At 41.6% G+C, this 22,221-nt stretch overlaps 1 protein-coding gene across 1 annotated transcript in view; it reads left to right on the top strand.

Moving 5' to 3' along the window:
- IL1R2 (interleukin 1 receptor type 2) overlaps window positions 1-18,090 on the top strand; it is a 36,717-nt gene extending 18,627 nt beyond the window's left edge. Inside the window, exons 2-9 of the mRNA XM_029057899.2 lie at window positions 72-198; window positions 350-608; window positions 2,436-2,616; window positions 6,035-6,209; window positions 7,589-7,654; window positions 9,458-9,593; window positions 14,314-14,456; window positions 17,510-18,090. Coding sequence (XP_028913732.1) covers window positions 120-198; window positions 350-608; window positions 2,436-2,616; window positions 6,035-6,209; window positions 7,589-7,654; window positions 9,458-9,593; window positions 14,314-14,456; window positions 17,510-17,673 — 1,203 coding nt within the window. The 5' untranslated portion in view covers window positions 72-119 and the 3' untranslated portion in view covers window positions 17,674-18,090. The remainder of the gene's footprint in view (window positions 1-71; window positions 199-349; window positions 609-2,435; window positions 2,617-6,034; window positions 6,210-7,588; window positions 7,655-9,457; window positions 9,594-14,313; window positions 14,457-17,509) is intronic.
- The last annotated feature ends 4,131 nt before the right edge of the window (window positions 18,091-22,221 follow it).

Here is a 22,221-nt window from a genome sequence, read left to right as displayed (position 1 = left end):
ATTGTCCTTCAGGAGGAATGCATGGAACAAATGAGTGAACGATTTTGTGATTTGGCTCTCTTCTCCTGTAGACTACAGTATCTGGGCCTCTGTTGTCAATCTCCCGTGTCATCCAGAGAATGTCTGGGCTCTTGTTCATTTTCTGCATCTATGGCCTGGGTGCATCAGCCTCCAGTACTCAGCCCAGGAAAAGCACAGGTAAAAATAAATCTGTTGGGTGGGAAATGGCATACAGGAAGTTCCTTCTCTTGTGAGGGGTCTGTTGATCAGAATGTGTGATGGAATGGAAGCTCCCCCTTAGCTCTCTCAGTGGGATGCTGACTTTTCTTCTGTTTTCCACATTCTTCAGAGAAGTGCCAAGACATCATCAGGCATCCCAAACTTTACCTGCAGCTGGAAGGAGAACCCGCTGTAATAAGATGTCCTTATTTGAGATATCAGAAGTTGAACTCCTCCAAATTCCACTTTAATATAACATGGCATAAAAATGATTCTGGAAGGACAATTCCAGAAAAACAAGAACGAACAAGAATCTGGGCTGAAGGAGAGTCTCTCTGGATTTTGCCAGCATCAGTGGAGGATTCTGGAAGTTATATTTGCACTGTGAGGTGGGTCCCTAACTGAAGTGAATGATAGGGGGTCGTTAGGCTCCCTGCCAGAGACAGGACTGAAAGTCAGGAGATGGGATTCTCTGTGTCTCAGTTAACTGTAGAATGAGGATTAGAATACCTTCTCTCCCTCACCCTTAGACTGTGAGCCGTGTGTGCGACAGGCATTGTGTCTGATCTGATCTTGTATCAATCCCAGAGCTTAGCATAGTGCTCGGCACATATTAAACACTTAACAATTACCACAGATTATCATTATCATTATTATTACATTATTGACAGCATCTTTGAATATGAAGGACACAAGTGTGTATATAGTTGTTGGGAGAGTAGGGAGGGGACTCAGGAAAGGATACATGAGATTGTAAGCTCATTGTAGACTGGGAAAGTGTCTGTTTATTGTTATATTGTATTCTCCCAAACACACTGCAGTGTCCTGCACACAATAAATGCTCAATAAATATGATTGACTGACTGACTGAATTGAACAAAACTTGGCCAGATTTCCCAGGGAAAATGCATGGAGACTGTAACTTTTTCCCTCTTTTTCCAAAAACAACTCTGATTTTTCTTTTTTAGAATGAGATTCAACTGTGGTTTCAGCTTTAACAATCAGTGGTATTTGTTGAGGCTTACTATGTGCTGATCATTTTCCTTGCCCTCAAGGAGTTCATATTTTTGAGGGGGACAAACTAGAATAATCAATAATAATTATATAATCAATCAATAATAATTATTGATTATTGATAGGGGAATGGGTGGGTGGGGGCTATAAAAATGTGTACATAAGTGCTGTGGGGCTTGAGGAGGGGTGAATATGAAATGCTTGGGTACAGATCCAAGTAGATAGGTGATGCAGAAGAGGAGAGCAAATAAAGTCAAAGCACGCAACCTGAGCTGCTCTCTGGAACCTGGATCCTTTCTTCCTGGGGCCTCCCCAAGTCATTTATTTCCCAGGCCAGAGCTTTAGAGACAAATTTTGGGGGTTCTACTTTGGGGTTCCCTTAATGGAAGAGCCAACCTACTTGGATCAAGCTGTTGCCCTGATCCTGGAGGCCAAATTCCACTGTGCCCTAGTGGAAAGATTATGGGCCTGGGATTCAGAAGACCTGGGCTCTAATTCCAGCTCTGCCAATTGCTTGCAGTGTTACCTTGGGGCCAATACTTAACTTCCCTGTGCCTCAATCTTCCCAACTTTAAAATAAGGACTAAGTACCTGTTCTCCCTCCTACTTAGACTGTAAGGTTCACATGGGACAGGTATTGTATCCAAACTGATTAAATGGTATCTACCCCACTGCTTAGAACAGTGCTTGACACATAGTAAATGCTTAACAAATATAATGATGAAGAAGATGATGACAATGATGATAACAATACTAATAATAGCCTACTCATTGACAGAATTTAGGGTCTTTTGGAAATATTTCTGGGAAATTGATTGTCTTTTGGGATATTCATTTCCCTATATTGAAAGTGAGGTTCTGAGTCTTGCCCCTCCTTTGAATCAATCTTTTCCAGGTCTCCTGGTCTGGGAAAAGGAGAAAGATGATGACCTATCCTGAGAAGGTCTAGGTCTGGAGACTTGCAGAACCTAAAAACATTCACCTTCATCAAGCAGGGGGAGCCCTTAGGGGACTAAGCCCAATTTATGGATTGGTTGATGGTGGTTTACGACCTGTGTGAAGAGATGGGACGTGTGTTCATATCATTTTGTTTGGCTTATGGAAAAGTGTTTTGTGACCTTGAAATGAGAGATAAGTTTAAGTTTTGGATTGTCTCCTGTGTGTGAACAGAAGAGTAAATAGTGTCTGTCATTTGTCCACAGGAATTCCTCTTATTGTGCCCAAATGTCCATCCAGCTAACAGTATATGATAAGGTCAATGCCTCCTTGCCATTCAATTCATACAAACAAATTCTATTCACTGCAACTTCTGGAAAGCTTGTATGTCCTGAGCTGAGGAATTTCATCTCCAAAGACACTGCCCTGGAGGTGAACTGGTACAAGGTAGAATTTTATAGTCTCATTCCAATAAAGCTTGAAGTACTTGCTTTAGAGATAAAGTTTCTGTTCCTGAATTTCTCCATACAATAATGTTCACCCTTCCAGCCTTTTCCCATCTATTTTGTTGGGTTAGAAGGGTAAAGTATCATTTGCATCCATATGACCTATATGAAGTGGTATGATCTCTTGCAAAGAGCATGGGCCTGGGAGTCAGAGGACCTGGGTTCTAATCTTGGCTCTGCCACTTGTCTGCAGAGTGATGCTGGACAAGTGACTTAACTTCTTTATTCCTCAATTTTCTCAACTGTGAAATGGGGATTAAATACCTAATCTCCCTCCTATTAAGACTGTGAGCCCCTGTATATATTTCCATTACCCTATTTATTTTGTTAATGAATTGTACATTGCCTTGATTCTATTTAGTTGCCATTGTTTTTACGAGATGTTCTTCCCCTTGACTCTACTTATTGCCATTGTTCTCGTCTGTCCGTCTCCCCCGATTAGACTGTAGGCCCGTCAAACGGCAGGGACTGTCTCTATCTGTTGCCGACTTCTTCATTCCAAGCGCTTAGTACAGTGCTCTGCACATAGTAAGCGCTCAATAAATACTATTGAATGAATGAATGAATGAATGAACATGGACCGTGTTTGACCTGATTAACTTGTATCTACCCTATCACTCAGGGTAGGGTAGACATATAATAAGCACTTAGTAAATATTATTATTAGTAGTAATAATAATAATGACTTGCTCCAATAGCTTATTTCTACAACCAAGAAGCTTGGAATGCAGGGAGACAAATTAGTGGCTGGAATGGATACCTGGACCCAGTCTTTTCATCCTTGTAATTACTTATTCTGAACTTTATTTAGTTGATGGTTATATTTTCCCCAGTGTAGTTGTCTTCACTCAGATTTTCCCAGCTGAATGACATAGTGAATTCCCATAGAACATATGTGTATATTTGTATGTGGTTCCGGTGAAATTTGCTAATGAGCCTACTGTAAAATATTTTCTCACCTAATCTCCAGGTTAGAATTCTGTTATTACTGGCACAGGGCCTTTAATCCAGATCTTCTTATCTGCAAGGTTGGTGTACAAAGTGACTGTGGATGTATTCATTCATTCATTCAATAGTATTTATTGAGCGCTTATATATATATATATACACTAAAATTATAAATATAATACAAATATATAACATATATGTATGCATTGTATTTAAAATATATCATATATTCCATACCTTGACCATATAGGGGCATAATAGTGATAAATAAATGATAATTTCATCAAGACAGACACAAAGTAGAGAGTGGAGAACAAGGTCTAATGCATATGTCATTGAGAAATATTTGGGATCTAACATGGTGTGAATTATTTTTCCTATTACAGCAGAAAGAGCCCTTGACTCCTTACATTGGTTCACACTTGTTGTTCAGGCAGCCTTTCCTGATTTTTCCCTTGATGATCACTCTCCAAGGTATAAATCATCCAGTCAGCCAGCAGCCAGCTAGTCAACCTGGGGGCTCAGCAGGACTTCTTGGAAGGTTCCTCATCCTCCAGGACATCTTGAAGGCAGAGGGGGACTGCTGTCTTCCCTCCTGCCAGGTTGGAGTTTAACAGCAGCATGAGAAGTGGTGTGGTCTAGTGGATAGAGCACGGGCCTGAAAGTCAGAAGGACCTGTGTTCTAATCCTAACTCTGCCACTTGTCTGCTGTATGGTTTAACCTCTCAGTGCCTAAGTTACCTCATCAGTAAAATGGGGATTAATACTGTGAGCCCTATGTGGAACATGCACTATGTCAAACCTTATTAGCTTATATATACCACAATGCTTAGTACAGTGCCTGGCACATAATAATAATAACACTAATAATAATGGCATTTATTGAGTACTTCCATGTGCCAGGCACTGTACTAAGTGCCCGGGTGGATACAAGCAAATCGGGTTGGACATAGTCCCTTGTCCCACGTGGGGCTTACAGTCTTAATCCCCATTTTACAGATGAGGAAACCGAGGAACAAAGAAGTGACGTGACTTGCCCAGGGTCATACAGCAGACAAGTGGAGGAGCTGGGATTAGAACCCATGACCTGCTTACTTTCAGGCCCGTGCTCTAACCACTATACATAGGCAACACTTAATGAATACCATGAAAAGCAAAACAAAACAAAAAAACACCCCTAGGACTCTCTCTGTTCACAGTGTACTGCAGCCAGGCCCCATTGCACTGATGTCCTGGAGCTGCAGCAGACATGTCAGAGCCCCAGACCAGGATTGCAGATCATTTGCTGGATTGTTCTGGGGCTTGCAGGACAACAAGCTGCAGCAGGGAAATGGACAGAGAAAGAGGCAGTAGAGGGCTCCTTCCCCACATCTGCCAGAGCCTGACTCTCGCTCCTGGCCACTCAGAGCAGTGTTCCTGCTGCTTCCTGGGCTTTCCAGTGCCCCTATCCCCAGGATCTGGACTGCTGCTGGGGCATGGGGGCAGGACATCTATCTCCATGGCATCTGTCTTCTGCTGTTGTCACAACCCAAGGGGAAACTCAGCTGCTTGACTGGGTCTATGAATCTTTGTATCTCTGTCTCTTCTTGCCATTGTCTCTTATCCCAACTCTCATTCTATATTCGTCTTTTTTAATCTTTCTCTGTTCCTGTCTTTCTTCCACTATCTCTGTGCCTCTGTCTCTGTGTCTCTCTCTCTCTTCCTTTCCTATATTCCTCTTCCCCCAATCTTAGACCACGGGCCCAAACCATGGAAGTACAATACACTAACGTTGTATCTGCAGGAAAGTAAGAGATAATTCTAGGCACCAATTTCATTTCCTTTTGTCCTGTTTGATAATGCCTCACTTTGTTAATACTTAAACAAATATCTTAGTATTTTGGAGCACTTTCCAGGGCAGCCCACATACAAATTCACAGAGAAAAATTATAGCCTACTGGAAAGAGTTCAGAACTGCCAATCAGGAGACCTGGGTTCTAATCCCAGCTCTGCCCCTTTCCTACTTTGTGTCTTTGGGAAGTCACTCAGTTCCCTGGGTCTCAATTTCTTCATCTGTAAAATGGGGATTCAATACCTCCTCCCACTCCCTTAGATTCTGACCCCCATGTAGGACAGGGACTGAGTCTGATCTGATTGTTTTATATCTACCTCAGTGCTTAGCACAATGCCAGGCACTTAGGAAGTGCTTAATAACTACCACCACTAGTATTATTAGTATTATTTAGACTCACTTCTTCTGTAATAAGAAGTGACACGTTTGAGCTATGGCACATCTAGCACATTGCACATAAGCAATTACCACTGTATAAGATAACCCAATGATTATGATGTGTAATAAATATTAATTGATGTTGATGATTTCAGAGCTCTAAAGAGTGTAAATTAATGCACAATGTAAAACATTTCTTAAGGATTCTGTGCTTTTGGACAAAAACAGTGAGAATTTCACAGTCGTGAAAGGATCCCCCTTCCTCCTCATAAAGCATATTTCTTTGGGAGACTCAGGCTATTACATCTGTGAAATGATTTTCACCCAAGAAGGCAAGAAATACAACATCACCCGAAGAATTGAATTACAAGTTATTGGTAAATATCCACAACTTAAGGTGTCTTTTCCTCCTTCTTCATTTAGGAGATATATCTGAGGGTCAAAGCAAAATGAAAAAGGGAAATTGTAATGAGGGAAAAAGTGAGCCAGATTATGCTTCTATATGGCTGCGTTGAAGGCACTAATAGATGCATGAATGTTAGTCAATCTGTGTATTTATTGAATTCTTACTGTGTACAGAGCACTGTACTAAGCACTTGGAAGTGTGCAATGCAACACAGTTGTTAGGCATAATCCCTGCCCACAAAGAGTTTACAATCTAGGGGCCCTCATACATGGGGATTAACCACCTGTTTTTATCCACAAATACTTTTGCATGCACATATGGGGCTCCTTCTAACTGCCGCAACTGCTGCTTGAGCTGAAGAGGCAGAAAAACTCATTGGTTTGCAGTCTGGCAATGGCAAATTGGACCCTCCAACCAGAACAGTCCTTTCTGAGCCCTTTCCCATGTCTGTGGCCATGACTGATCAGATGGCAGTGAGGCTGGACTCTTTATTCCTTGAAGTGAGTCCGGCCCATTTTAGCCATTTACTTTTTCAACTGAGAGCCAACTAAGCCTAAGCAGAGCCTGCAAACCTCTGTTGGCTTCTAAAGCATTGCCTTCATTTTTCAACCGGGTGACTGAAGTTCCAGGATCCTTTCTAAGGACACCGAAAGGTCATAAAGAGAAAAAAAAAGAGGCGCGTATAAATTTTGAAGAGGTTGGGAAAAATGGCGGTTTCTTTTTATATTAATTCTCAAAGGTATGCGAGATTATCATTCGTCAAACATGCTAGGCATCAGAAGAACACCAGAGGGCAGTCGCTTTACATTTTGGACCACAGCGCAGTCCCCCAGATCTCCCTTCACATATGGTGCCAGGAATTTCACCCCTTTCCCAAAGGCAGGCTTGTAGGTGGGGGAAGCAGAGAAGAGTTCGATCTTGATAATTGGGTTGATTCGGTAAGGTTTGCGGTCTGTGGGACACCCACATAGTCCAGGACCGATGAATTTCTGTTTCCCTTTTAATGTCATGGCCGACAGCTCAGGAGAAATCACTTTTCCGAAATGGACAGTGCATTACTAAGCAGGGAGGAATGTCTTTCCCAAGTGGGGTCAGCAGGGCTGTGTATTTAACTGTGACCTGTTCCAGGAATTTGTAATTCCTCTATTTGGAAATTACTGGCTACAGTTTTTCAAGTGTTTCATAAGAGCAAGGATAAATCCATTTTACACAGAAGATAAAGGGGTAGAATTATTTTCAACACATAGACTTGATGATGAAAATTAAAGAGGAATGCTTTTCTTGAGGATTCCAATATACCAGGAACAATCATATTCCTAATGTGTTTTTCTCTGTTTACACTTGGCTCAGAAAAGAAGAAGGACATTGTTCCAGTGATTGTGTATCCGAATCAGGAGACCATATTAACGGCGCTCGGTAAGCCTATTGAGCCCTTCCTTTCCACACTAGGGTCCTGAATGAGAAATGACCTCTAGGTGGAGGAGCAAGAAAAATGTTACTTCCTTGAAACCATGGACCAAAAAGGATGGTCCTGCTCGTTTCACTGCTGCTTTCAGGCATCTACAGCAGCAGCGGTTACCTCCAGTCCCAAGGGGCCAAAGAAAGACACAGGGAGAAAGCAGAAATCCTGTCACAGAGAATGAAATGAGAAAAGAAGATGAGATTAAATAGAAAAATGATGTTTCTTTTATTTCTTTAGAATTGCTTTCTTAGTGTTCCACAGAGACCTATGCATAGTGGATTACACTGAAGCAGGTGTGACCTAGTGGATAGAGCCCGGGCCTGGGAGTCAGAAGCACCAGGGTTCTCATACTGGCTCTTCCACTTGTCTGCTGTGTGACCTTGGCCAAGTCACTTAACATTTCTGTGCCTCAGTTACCTTATCTGTAAGATGGGAATTAAGACTGTGAGCCCAATGTGAGGCATAGACTGTGTCCAATTTTTTTTTAATGGTAATTTGTTAAGCACTTACTATTTGCCAGGCACTGTACTAAGTGCTGGGATAGATAAAAGTTAATGAGGTAGGTTGATTAGCTTGTATCGTCCTCAGTACTTAGTACAGTACCTGGCACAAAGTAAGTGCTTAACAAATACCACAAATAAGAAAAAAAAATAAAAATACCCAACCTGGCCCCTGGAGCTTATTTTCTGCAGGATACGTTCCCATTTAATTCATACAGAACCTCCAGTGTCCTCCAAATTCAGCATATCCATGTAGGGGTTATGCTTTCAGGCTAGTCTTGCATCTTCATGCTATCTTTATGTTTTAAATTTAAATTTAGAAGCTGTGATTAGATAGTTCTAGGGAGAGCCATGGCTAGATAGAGGCTTGAGGGGTTGCAATGAGGCTTTTGGACCTTTCGATTGCCTCCATGTCTCAAAACTATACTAAAAATTCCTGGGTAGGTACTCTTACCAAAGTCCAGGCCAGGTTTTCTCAGCAACACTCAATTTGTTTAAAAGGCCCTGATTCTGCATGCTTTGCCTGGGTTGATTGGATTCCTCCTTAAGTATCCCAGTGCTGTTCCCCTGTCACATACAGCTGTGTATGATAGAGAATTAGTGCCTGAGCTCTTCAAGAACAGGGATCCCCTCTTCTGCTTCTTCTTTAGGCCCAGGGCCAGGTGGGTTTAGCAAATATCTCTAGGATCTCAGGAGGTAGCACTGTCATGGTTAATCTTCTGGCAATTCAAGAGCGGTGGAGAGATTTAAAGAACTGTTCACATATCTCCTTAGAAGCTCTCAGAGGCATTTTACTTTCTTGGCTCTGCCTCCTAATTCATCATCTCTGAATGGCCAAAAATGTGGTCGATACAGACACTCAAGAGGTGAACATCAATAGAAGGCAACCCAGATTGGCCCACACATGCTCCAACCCGTTGAGGCTTTCCCAGCGTCCCAGCATCTTTCCCATTGTAAATCCCCTGTCTGTTTCAAACCTTGGCACCTAGTAAATACTCAACAAATACTGTTGAGGTTAATAACTGCTGGATAATCTACTTCAGATGGGTTCCCTTTAATGGTCAAGGTCATCTGGCAATTAGGCTTTAATTGGAGTCTTTTGCTTAGTGGAGAGCTGTGACAAAGGAAAGAGGAACTCCCATTCACTGACTCTGAAATTTAGAGCACTCAGAACAGAATTGTTTGCTTCTACTACTAAATGTGCTATTGGATTCCTCTCCTCTAGACTGTTTGTTTAATTTATTTTCTTTTAAACAGGTTCAAAACTGATAATCCCCTGTAAAGTATTTCTTGGATTAGGTGAGCAATCCTCCACGTGGCTGAGGTGGACAGCTAACAACAGCCTCGTAACCAATGTCTACAAAGAAGGCCGTGTATCAGAAGGAGAGCGCCAGTAAGCATGGTTGAGAAAATACTTATGATTATCACCCATAATGTATTGCTTATTTTCTTGGGCTGGTCTCAGGGAGTGGTCATTTATTCAATTGTATTTATTGAGTGCTTACTGTGTGCAGAGCATTGTACTAAGCACTTGGGAGAGTATAATATTAAAATAAACAAGACACATTCCTTGTGCACAATGAGCTTGCAGTTAGAGGTACAGATTACAACAGTTGGCTTGAATGGTCCATAAGCGATTCTGATATTTCAACAAGATGGTTTTAGTTTTTAAAATGCTATGCTAGATTTATTTTTCTCCTTCACTGAAATCAGTAAGAGTAGGTATTTTAAATCTGCCTCTCTTCTTCATAATTCAAACTTTTGTTCTCCAAGATCTTTATTCAGGGCTAGAAATAAGGGGAGAAGAAGGAAATAAGAAGGAATGTAATTCCAGGAGGTATCCTGTGTGAGCTGGGACCAGGCCTCTGAGCCTATAGGACCGATGCCTATGACCTTGATCTTGGTCAGTCCACCCAGTTGTCCCATAGTGCTTGCTGCTGGAGTAAGCAATAAGCAGGGAGGGGAAAAAGGAGCTTACCACATATTTAGCTTATTTTTGTTTAGAACTTATCTCCCCTCTCAGGGTTTTTTAAACATCAGCTGCACCGCTGGGAGCAAATCATTTAAAATTTATGACTTTGGGGTAGTTGCACTCCAAATCAATTAAATACTTCCCAGGATGAATGTGTAGACATAGAACACTGGACTGGAGCGGTATTGGTTTTTCAGGAAAAACAGGCAGGAAAAGTCAGAGATGGGTAGTTAGCTACACCCACTTTGAGCTAGTGGAGTTGTCCTTGCATTCAAAGGTGATGCTGCCAGCAGTGAGATTACATCCGTGACTTTGAATGTCTTTGAGAAAGAATAAAAGTGGGAGTGCATCATGGTAGGAACTCATTGTATATCCCCAGATCAGGGGAAAGTAGAGGAAGATCTCTTTTGGTTAACTAAGAAATTAAGATCTTGTTGTGATGAAAGATTTGAACTATGCAGATAACTGCTCTCAACTGGGTTGTAACAGATTTTTAGATTGTTCTGGGGGTGACATCTTAGAGCATAAAGTTGAGAAATCAAATAAGAAAGATAGCTGCTTTGTTTGATTTTACTAACAGGGAGGAGTACTTTCCAAGAGCTTAGTACAGTGCTCTGCCCAAAGTAAGTACTCAATAAATATGATTGAATAAATTAATTTAGTTGAAGATCCAAAGGTAGATAGTTGGTAGGTGTGATCATAAATTTACTGATTTAAATAATTTATAAGAAGAAAGCAGTTGGCAAGATGAAGAGAATTAATTTGGGGGGAACAATCTTTAATAGACTTGGCTAACTCTGAGTAGAAGAAAGACCAAAAGGTAAAGGAATCTGAGAAAGTTAGGTGTTCTTCATTAAGATAGTCCACAGTATAGAGAAAGAATTCCAAAAAAAACAAGATACTAAATCCAGAATTCTTCAGAGATTCAGAGGACATATGAAAAGATGCAAAAAGTGGAAATTCAACAATATTAATAAAATAGATAAAGAATTCATGGGATTATGCAGGGACAATATTATGAAAGCCAGATCTGGAAAGGAGAGTCAATTGATATGAGGCATGAATGGAGAAGCACCGTGGCTTAATGGAAGGAGCACGGGCTTGGGAGTCAGAGGTCATAGGTTCTAATTTCGGCTCTGCCCCTTGTCAGCTGTGTGACTTTGGGCAAGTCACTTCACTTCTCTGGGCCTCAGTTACCTCATCTGTAAAATGGGGATGAAGACTGTGAGCCCCACATGGAACAATCTGATTACCTTGTGTTCCCCCAGCGCTTAGAACAGTGCTTGGCACATAGTAAGCGCTTAACAAATACCAACATTATTATTATAGTAAGCACTTAACAAATGCCATTATTATTATTAATAATAATTCTTTGATTATATTATATAATATCAATTATATTCAAAGAGGGGGAGCAGGGAAAATGTGTGTCCCTTGTTTTATGGAAATGGAAAGCTGGTAACACTCGACTGGGAAAAGCAGAGACTTTTTTGATTTCTTTTCACTTCTGTCTTTAAAAAAAGGCCAAGTGTGAACAAGTTGACCAAGGCGAAGGATATTAAATGAAACTTGGTGCAGTAAAATCAGCAGGGCTCAATGACAGGCAGCCCATAGGAGTTAATGACTTGGATGTTATTGCAGAGCTAGGAGGTCATGATTTTCAGACCACAGGGAAGATGGCCAAAGTAACTACAGGCCACGTAGAGAAGGGAAAAGCAATAAATCTAGTCTACCTTGACTTTAGTAAAACTTTTGATTCCATCCCTCATGATTTACAGTCATGAAATGGGAAAGCATAGTTTTGGCCAGACTTCCGTTAGATAAGTGCACTGTGAACTCTAGGGTTGCCCTAAAAGAGGGGAACAGCGTGGTCTAATGGAAAGAGCAGGTCCTGGGAGTCAGAGGACCTGGACTGAATTGTTGTTCTGCCTTCTACTTAGAATGTGTGGCCCATTTGGAACAGGGGCATTGTCTGACCTGAATATCTTATATCTAACACATGGCAAATATTTACCAAATATAATTATTGTGATCATGTATTATTATTATTTTTGATGGCTTGGGTCAGCCTGGGATGACATATCGATCTTCTCTTCAGGGAATGGTCCTGTAACTGCCTCTTTCATTCATTCATTCAATCAATCGTATTTATTTAGCATTTAATGTATGAGAGCACTATACTAAGCTTGGAAAGTACAATACAGCAATAAAGAGAGACAATTCCTGCCCACAACTGGCTTACAGTCTTGGGGAGGGGAGAGGGCAGGGGGAGACAGACATCAAAACAAGTAAATGGGTATCAATTAATAGAATTATAGATATGTACATAAGTGAGAGCATGATCTTCAAAGTTGCTGATGACATTAAAGTGAGAAGGTTTGCTAACATCATACAAGTCAGAAATAGACTGCAAATAGATCAAGACAAAATGGAAAAAAAACTATCGGTGAAAGTAATAACCATGGCATTTATTAAGCACTTAGCTCTGTGATAAACCCCCACCTTTAACACTGGGGTGGGGTAGATACAAGCCCATCAGATCAAACAGGGGCTCATATCTAATAGGGAGAGTGAGCAGGGATCTTATCCCCTTTTTACAGTTGAGGAAACTGAAACACAGAGAAATTGAGTGATTTGCCCAAGGTCACACACAGGTTGTGATCCAGTGGAAGGTGGTACGCATAAGCAATATGAACAAGCCAAAGACAAGAGCTCGTTGCTGACCAGAAACTGACTACCAGTCATGATTGTAATGTTATTTTGAAAAAGCTAAAATGATATTGGTTTGTATCAATAGAAGTCTTACAAGGTAAGAGCAGAAAGTAGTCTTTCCATTATATTCTGCTCTGGTGAAACCTGTATTCGAACACCAGATTCAGGATGTGGAGAAACTGGAGAGGCTCCAGAGAATAATGACAAAAATAATTAAAGGTATGGAAAATAGGTCCTATAAGGCAAGGCTAGATAAACTGGGGTTGACTAGTTAGTTAAGGGAAGGGAAAGAAGTTGTTTCATTACAGCCTTCAAGGGGTTTTAAGGGAAAGATATATAGTAGCTGATGGCTTGTCCATTGGGCCATGTCCTCCCAGGCTGACCCAAGCCATCAAAAAAAATAATAATACATAATCACAATAATTATATTTGGTAAATATTTGCCATCTGTTAGATACAAGATATTCAGGTCAGACAATGCCCCTGTCCCAAATGGACCACACATTCTAAGTAGAAGGGAGAACAACAATTCAGTCCAGGTCCTCTGACTCCCAGGACCTGCTCTTTCCACTAAAAAGAGAATTAAATTAAAACAGGAGATATTTTTGTTGGACATAAGAAGAACTTCTTGATTATCCCATGGGATTACACATTGGATTAGGTTTCCACAAAATGTTATAGGGTTCCATTTTGGCAATTTCTAAGGAAAGAATAGAGCGCATCTGCCCTGGCTGATGTAATCTTTCACATCAGATTCTAGAATAATTCTAGAATAATTCTAACAATTATGGGATCACCATCCTACAAAAGTTCATCTCTGAGGGCTAAATCTCTCATGAATATTTTGAATGAAAGTACCTTCCCAGTAGTAAATTTTCTTTACTTGTAACTCTTTGAGAAGCAGCATGGTCTAGTGGGAAGGACATGGGTTTGGGAGTCAGGTGACCTGGGTTCTAATCATAGCTCTGTCAGTAGTCCCCCTCTTGACTGCAATCTCATTCTGGACAATGTGTCTTTTATGTTGTGTTTACTCTCCCAAGCACTTAGTATAGTGCCCTGAACACAGTAACTGCTCAATAAATACAATTGATTGACTGTCTGTTGCATGACCTTGGGCAAGTCATTTAACTTATCTGTGCTTCAGTTTCTCCATCTGTAAAATGGGGGATTAAATCTTACTCCCTCTTAACTTAGAGAGGGAGGCCCATGTGGTACAGGGACTGTGTCCAACCTGATTATATAGTATCTAACCCATAACTTAGTATATTAGTTAACATACAGTAAATGCTTGATAGATGCCATAATTATTATGACTATCTTTAAAATAGTATGAACAATTTGAGCAAAATGATAAAAAACTTGATGATTATGCTTTAGAAACTTGCACTTAGCACACTATTTTTAAATTAACTGTTTTTCTCCCCCACAGGGAATTTTCAGAAAATAATGAAAACTACATTGAGGTGCCACTGGTATTTGACCCAGTCTTAAAAGAGGATATGTACACAGATTTTAAATGTTTTGTTCATAACACAGTTGGATATCAAATGCTGCTAGCTAAAGTCAGAGAAGGTACTTACCTTTAACACTCAGAAGAAATTCTTAGTAAATTGAATTGTTGTTCTTCTAACTCTTATCTAATTGGTGGGAGGAGGAGGAGAAAGGACCCTTTGCTTTCCCAAAATAGAAGACCAGAAGTATCACTGAGTGAAATTCATAGAATTCACCCTGCTCCAGATGTGGAATCGAGTTGCCCAATCATCAGCCAGTGAAACCATTTGAGCACTGTTCGCATATAGTGCCTACAGCGAGCAGATTTCTGGGCAAGATGCTGATGGGGTTTCAAAGAAGTCTCAGTCCCTTCCCTTGAGGAATTTACCATTCAGTGAGGGGGAGTTTGACAAACACAAAGACACCACATAGTGATAAACACACAACAACAGGAGTGATTCTGTAGAAAGCTGATTTTGGGATTTTGCAATAATTTTTGAAGGACATTTGCAGTTGATTTTTAAACAGAGGAAGTGTTCTGTCAGGCTTTGAAAATACACACCTCCTTGTCATCTTAGTACACTCATACGGTAGAGTATTTTCAGCATTCTCATGGGAGGAGGTTTTGGGAGAAAGTGAGTAAAGCTTGTCCTGGTTTCCTAGGGAAGTTGCTTGTGGCTTAATGCTGCTGCTGCCTCCCTTTCAGACACTCCCCCTAGCCCCAGGGTCCTATTGGACTGGAGAATAATAATAATAATAATTGTGGTATTTGTTAGTGTTGCCTATGTGCCTGGCACTGTACTGAAGGCTCGGGGACTACAGGCAAATTGGATTGGACATAATCCCTGTCCCACATTGGGCTCACAGCCTTAATCCCCATTTTCCATATGAGGTAACTAAGGCACAGAGAAGTGAAGTGACTTGCTCAAGGTCACTCAACAGACAAGCAGTGGAGCTGGGATTAGAACCCATGACCTTCCGACTCCCAGGCCCATGCTCTACATGGACTTCTTACATAGCAGAGCCTCTTACATGGACCTCACTGGCTACATATGGCTCCAGAGGCTTTCCTGGGGCCCCAGAGAGCCCCAGACCAGCAGAAATAGAGTCAAGCAGATCAAGTTACCAAGCTAGACAGGCAGAGACAGATACTAAAATCCAGAAGCCCAACTGACCAAAGTGAAAGAGTGACCAACAGAGTCTTTTAAAATACCATTGTTGCTTCATGGGTTGCTGTTCATTATAGCCTAGTTTTAAAAGGTGCAGTCACTGAAAAATTGTGAAAATCTCTCAAGCAACAAAAATTGGGACAGTCATGTGAAACACTGCCCTAGTGATGGTTGTGTCAAGAGACAGGCACAGAGTCTGGGCAAAGACTGGTTCCAACCATATACAGCATCATGAGCCAATAGGCTTTAGCATGAAGTGTGGAGGGTGGCCAGGATCTGAGGGCAGTACATGATTCTCGCTCCAAAAAACTGGCTTGCATCATTGACAGAGGAATACTGGCCATCCCCATTTCTAAAGGACATGTCAAACTAAGTTTTAGACTGGAATTCTCTCAAAGCTAGGTGTCTGACACATTTCAGTGTTATGCTTGGGAGCTAGAGTGGAAAGAAAGAAAATTAAATGGCATATCTATAACTATATGTACATATATGTTAGTTCAGAGGATAAAGCAGCACAATTAGACATTCTTTTCGCATGAGGAAAGGAGAATGTGCGCCTTTAACCTGCATTTCTGCACATTAATGCTTTGATTAGGCTTCTTTTGAAGCTATTCTGTCAGCACTCAGGCAAGGTCTGGACAAAATGAGGAAATGGGCACAGAAGAGAAGGATAGCTATGTCACTGATGGGGCACCCAGACTTCTAGTCTGGATTCTGAAGAGAGAAAGGGAGTGGGAGTCACCAATAAATAAATAAATGAGGAAATATTAGGACATGGGTCAGCAGCCAGGGAAAACAAGGTGTTCCCACAAGTCTGATCATAAAAGAGCCCAATCTATCCCCGGCAACATTTCCTTACTGGATGTTTTTGTTCCTGCAGAGAGCTCTCTGCAGAAAACATTCCTTCCCATGAACTCAGTCTAGTCTTTGCCAGACTAATCTCCTTTACCCCTCAAAGCTAAACATGAAATCCAAAATTCAGCTCATTTTGAGGCCCCACTTAAGGTTCGAGAGGGACTAGAAGATGTTAGCCATCTAGGAAACAGGGTGACATGTTGCTGAGCCTGATGTCAGCAGATAAGATGAGGTGAAGGAGAAATTCGAGATGCACAGTTAAGAGGCCCTGGTGATTAACTCACCAGACTCCAAATCAGCATTTGTCTTTTACTTTTTGTCCTTACAATTTCCTCTAGCCAGAAGGGAAAGGATGAAGAAAGTAATGAATTTAAAGGAAATTGGATTTCTGTGATTATTCAAAGACAATAATAATGACTCATTTGTATACACCACCTTTTCCCACTACACTTTCACCCCTGTAACCAGCATCATCATAATCATCATGAACAACACTGATTGCATGTCTGCTGGGTTCAGAGCACTCTATTAGGCACTTGTGGGCCAGACAGGAAACTTATAAGACATGACCCCTGCTCTTCTGGAATTTACATTCCAATGAGGAAGGCAAGCACATAGAAGTGGATAAATATGTAATAGTTAAGAGTATGAGTGTAGATATTGATCCATTTCTGTTTTTTAAACAGTAACCAACAAATACACATATGATACATAAAAGGGTCCAGATGCCCAAGGGATTGGCATGATTAAAAGAGTGGATGAAGTTACCTCATTTTAGCTTCATGACATTCCTGTGGGGAGGAAGGGGATATTGAGGGCCAGAGGGATGAAGGCCTTTGCCCGAGACCACAGATTTAGATTCACTTAGTGCCATTACCTTGTCCTGGGCAGCCTCTTCACTAGAATTCATCCTTTCCCAGAAGGCAAGAACATTCTTTCCCCACCACTGCAGAAGCAAGGGTTATAGAGAAAGACAGACTTATTAAAAACAAGCGTCGTTTTATCAGTGAACATAAAAACACATATCCTGGCCCACGAGCCTCCATTATGATATTAAATGGACCAAGCCGGAAATCAGAGAAAGTGACATTGTTTTCTGGATTTTTACAGCACCCACTTTCTCCTGGTGGATTGTGATGGCTCCAGTCTTATTGATCTTCTCTGTACTTGGGGGCATTTGGATGCACAGATGTTGGAAACAGAGAGCTGAAAAAGCATATGTCCTGACTCATTCAGAAATGCTCAGCAATGAGGATGAGCCCTCCACACCCTAAAAGAAGAAAATAAAAGTGATGGGGTTCCATCCATATTCGTTTCTGTAGAACTGGCTGTTCCTTCATATGAGCCCTTCTTTCTGCCTTCTGGTGCCCCAGAACACCTGAATTTCTGGGAAGACTTTTGACCAGGGGCATAACTCTTGACTGAAATGTAAATTTTAGGACCTCGAAGCAGGTGCATGTTACGTGTGTTTATGAACTGTTCTGTACAGGTGCAATATCTCCGATCTGTTCCATACCTCAAATGAAAAGGGTCTATAGGATGCCTTTGTGGCTAGGGCTAAGACAAAACTTTTAGGAGGATGTTGAAGCAAAAAATACTAGAAGTCACCCCCCGTGGATTTTTTCCCAGTTTCTTCCTTCCTAGACTCCCCCAAAAAGTCCCAGGTTTTAAAATACTTGATGCACTTCCTAGTGTGTGAAAGCCATTTGAAAACAATTTAAATGTGTTTAAATTTTCAGAAGACTTTCTCCCTCTGGAAAACCAGTAATTGAATTTCCTATTAAATGTCTTTTGTTAATTCAATAATGTTATAATCTAAACCAGCACAGAGGCATTCTCCAGTGTCTAGTAAAAGGGCAGTCTGAATATTCTCTAGCTTCTGAAGATGCAGGTGAGCAGACACCTAATCAGGTGCAGGGTAAGACCAGAATGCTTTACTACTCACCAGCTTTATTGGTTACCCCTCATTAAAAGCATGACCTAGAGGAGAGAGCCGGGGCCTGGGAGTTAGTAGATCATGGGTTCTAATCCTGGCTCTGCCACTTGTCTGTTGGGGGACCTTGGGCAAGTCACTTAACTTCTCTGGGCCCCATTTCCCTTATCTGGAAAAGACTGGCGATTAAGACTGGGAGCCCCATGGGGGACAGGGATTGGGTCCAACCTGATTAGCTTGTATCTACCGCAGTGCTTCGAACATAGTAAAGTGCTTAACAAAAAACACCTCATATTCCTTATGCCCCAAATAAACTGCATACGCAAATGAATGCATCTCTGAATCACTGCTACTCACCACTTAGAGTTTTCACCTGAGCAAGCAGAATCCTTGGTGTCCCAGTGAGTACCCACCTTCTTCTTCCTCAGGCTCAGGTAAAGGTCACTGTCACTTAAAAACCCTAATCCAGGGTTTAGGCCCACCAACCTCTGGGCTCTGATTGGCTTCTGAGTTTACAGCAGCCCCCTGGGAGCAGAAACTTCTTTCATGGGCATTGGCTAGTTGCTTTCACTGAGAAACCTCCAAAGTCCTAATGGAATGTAGGCACCTGGCTGTATTAATGACAATAATAATAACTGCTATATTTGTTGAGCACTTACTGTGTGCCAAGCACTGTATTAAGTGCTGGAGTAGATACAAGATAAACTGGCTAGACACAATCTATGTCCCACATCGGGTTCGCTATTCTAAGAGAAAAAACAGGTACTGAATCCCATTTTACAGTTAAGGGAACTGAGGCACAGAGAAGTGAAGTGACTTCCCCAAGATCACCCAACAGGCAGTTGGCACAGCCAGGCTGAGAACCTAGTTCCTCTTACTCCGAAGACTGTTTCCACTAGGCCATGCTGCTTCTCTAGTTGTATTGTCTGAATCCCCAATTTCCACAAACATTTCTGTTCTGCACAGAAAATCAGTTGTACCACTAATCAGAGAGATGAGTGCTTAAAGTTGAAGAAACAACCTTAGCATTTCCTTATATCCAGTCGATCTCACGGGATCTGGAGCAAGGAGACAAGATTGATTGACCTAAAGAAAATGTGTGAGTGTGGTATAGTGAGTCATCTATGGGGTAGCTTCTTCTGTCCTTCACTATAGATGAATGTGTGAATGTGGTGCAGTGAGTCATCCAAGGAGGTAGCTACATCTGTCCTTCATTACAGATGATGACTCTCATCATGGCTGATGCTGTCATGAATGTCATCTGCTCACAGTCTAAGGAACAAAACATATAGAAAAATCATTAGCAGTTCAGTGAATTCAAATTTCAGCAGTTGAGCTTTCCAGTAAGTAGAAAGTTTCAATTCTAATGTTTCCACAGAAGGGAGTTTTAAATGCATTTTCCAGAATCCTCTGGACCATATTTTACTGGAAGTATTTTGAAAATCCTTAATAGAAACTTTGTTTAACTTTTTCTATTAGAAACAAGGGAAGCTAAGGCATTTGCTTGGGAGGAGGAAAGATCTGTTTTGGAGTGGGAGAAGAGAACAGGTAGGTAGGAGAGAGCCAATAGATGGAAAGCCTTATGCTCTAGCTAATTAGAATGCTAAATAGCAGGCTATAGGCAGGGGTACTTTTGACCTGCAGCCAAGTTAATGTGGGAAATAACATGATCTGGAAAGAAAATGCTGCTGGTGCTGCTGAGGAGACTGAGACTATCAGTTGTTCTGTTGGAAATTCAGACCGATTCACCCTTCAGTCAAATACTGTCCTTGGAGTGTCTCTTCTGTCAGCACAGTCTGACTGAAGGAAAGATTACAGGAAGAGCAGAAGGTGGCTCTTGACTCCAAATAGCAAGGTGGCCCCAAAGCAGAGAGCGGAGCTGGTTTTTGAGATTGGAGATGTTACCTAGGTGTACACTCCATCTGGAAATGTCAAGATGGTCAATTCTTGATTTGTTATTTGTAACCACCTTAAGGTGCCTCAGATTCCCCACAGAAAATTCAGATGAAAAGGAAGCCATTTAATTACTATTTTGATTAAGATCTTTTGACCTATCTAAAGAGCCCTTCCAGCATAATTCTACCACTCTCTGTTCCTAACCACTTAGGCAAAAGGCTGCTGACCTCCTGCAAGGTGCTATAAAGGGGACATTTCATAGGCTCAAGTCAGCTAGATTGTCTTCAGTATTGATTTACTTTCAGAACTAGTAAAGATGAAGTCAGGGTGCTAGGAAATATTTTCCTCACAAAGTCAAAGTCCCTTGAGGAGAGAAATTACTCATGACCCTGTTAGGAATAAATAAGATGGCTTGTCATTGGTCGGACTATAAGTCGAAATTTCCTTCTGGGTGATTTTTCAAGAAAAGCAAAAACAACTGAATTTGATAGAGAAGACTGAGTTATTTCCTTCACACTCAATCATTTTAAAAGCCCTGAGTCTGCCCCAGAATGGTTGCAAGAATGATCCATGGAGTGAGAAGAATTTGCCTCAGTGTTTTTCTGGTTGGAAGGTCTGTTCTACTACAACATCTGCTTCCCTCAGGCCCCACAATATCTTCTGGATTTCAGGAGGAGAGGGAAACCTCCTTGGAAACTTGAAAATCTCTCCCTTTTGGCAAGCCTCTAGATTACAATCAATTCTTTATTGTAGGTTCTTGGTCCTAGTCTCCCGAATGAGGCCCATCTGTCAATCCTAGGAGATTTCATCATCCTTGTTGACTGAAAAACACCAACTTTCTGCCCCTTCTGGGCCTGAAGGTGGGAAGTCCAATCTTCTGGCCTGGCTGGGCGAGGCTGCTCCGTGCAGCAGGCAGGGAACAGAGAGAAAATGCAGAAGGAGAATACAGGAGTCCACTCCTAGTGGTGATGTATTTCATTCTTTCAGTAGCAGAGTTCTCCATTCCTGAGCTGGGGACTTGTTCTTTCAGTGTAAGTGCAGCTCAGACTCACATACAGGAAGGAAATCACTTGAATTTGATTGACTGATTGATTGACTTTGCCTTTCATTTGTTTCTTTGCAATAAACCTTAGCAATAAGCCCCAAAACAGCCCTCTGACATGTAGCTAAAGTCCTGTTCTAGGCCGACTCTGTCCTAGACGCCTCACTAATCCTTCTTCTTTTCTGGTTCAGCAGAGATAGGGTTAGCTAGAAGGTTCCAACCTACATAGGAGATGCACCTGTTGCTTGGAAAACTGCATCATTCCCTACCTAGATATCCCCTTATTGGCTGCTTTGCTTCTTGATGAGCTTCAACAGGAATTCTCACTCAAGGTTGTTGCTCAAAGGTAATTACTGAGGTGGTGGTGTGGAAGGGCTAATTCTGCAGCTGACCTCTGGGGGTCAAGAAGCCCCTCTGACCATCCCTATGGGCCCCAACATTCCCAGAGTGAAGGAAGAGTCACTGGAAGAGTCAGGGAAGCAGCATGCCCTAGTGGAAAGAGCATGAGCCTGAGAGTCAATGGTCCTTGGTCCTAATCCTGACTCTGCCACTTGTCTTCTAAGTGACCTTGGGCAAGTGACTTAGCTTCTCTAGGCCTCAGTTTCTGCCTCTTTAAAATGGGGATTCGATGTCTCTTCTCCCTCATGCTAAGATTGTGAGGCCCAAGTGGGATAAGTACTGTGTCCAATCTGTCTTGTATCTTCCCCAGTGGCTTAGGATAGTACTTGACACATAGTAAGTGCTTAACAAATACCATAATTATTCATTATCATCATTATTATTATTATCATTATTATTATTTTATCATGAGTCTGTTCAATGACTTGCATCTGGACACTCAGCTACCTCTGGGTCCAGGAAGACTGCTCCTGGTCTTTTTTGGCTCCTGAATTCAACCAATCAGTAACACTGACTGAGTGCTTACTCTGTACAGTGCACTCTACTAAGGAC

Source organism: Ornithorhynchus anatinus, chromosome 2 (assembly GCF_004115215.2).
Source record: "Ornithorhynchus anatinus isolate Pmale09 chromosome 2, mOrnAna1.pri.v4, whole genome shotgun sequence".
In the NCBI taxonomy this organism is placed as follows: domain Eukaryota; kingdom Metazoa; phylum Chordata; class Mammalia; order Monotremata; family Ornithorhynchidae; genus Ornithorhynchus; species Ornithorhynchus anatinus.
The sequence above is the reverse complement of the archived record's forward strand: the minus strand, read 5'-3'. Positions and strand labels throughout refer to the sequence as shown.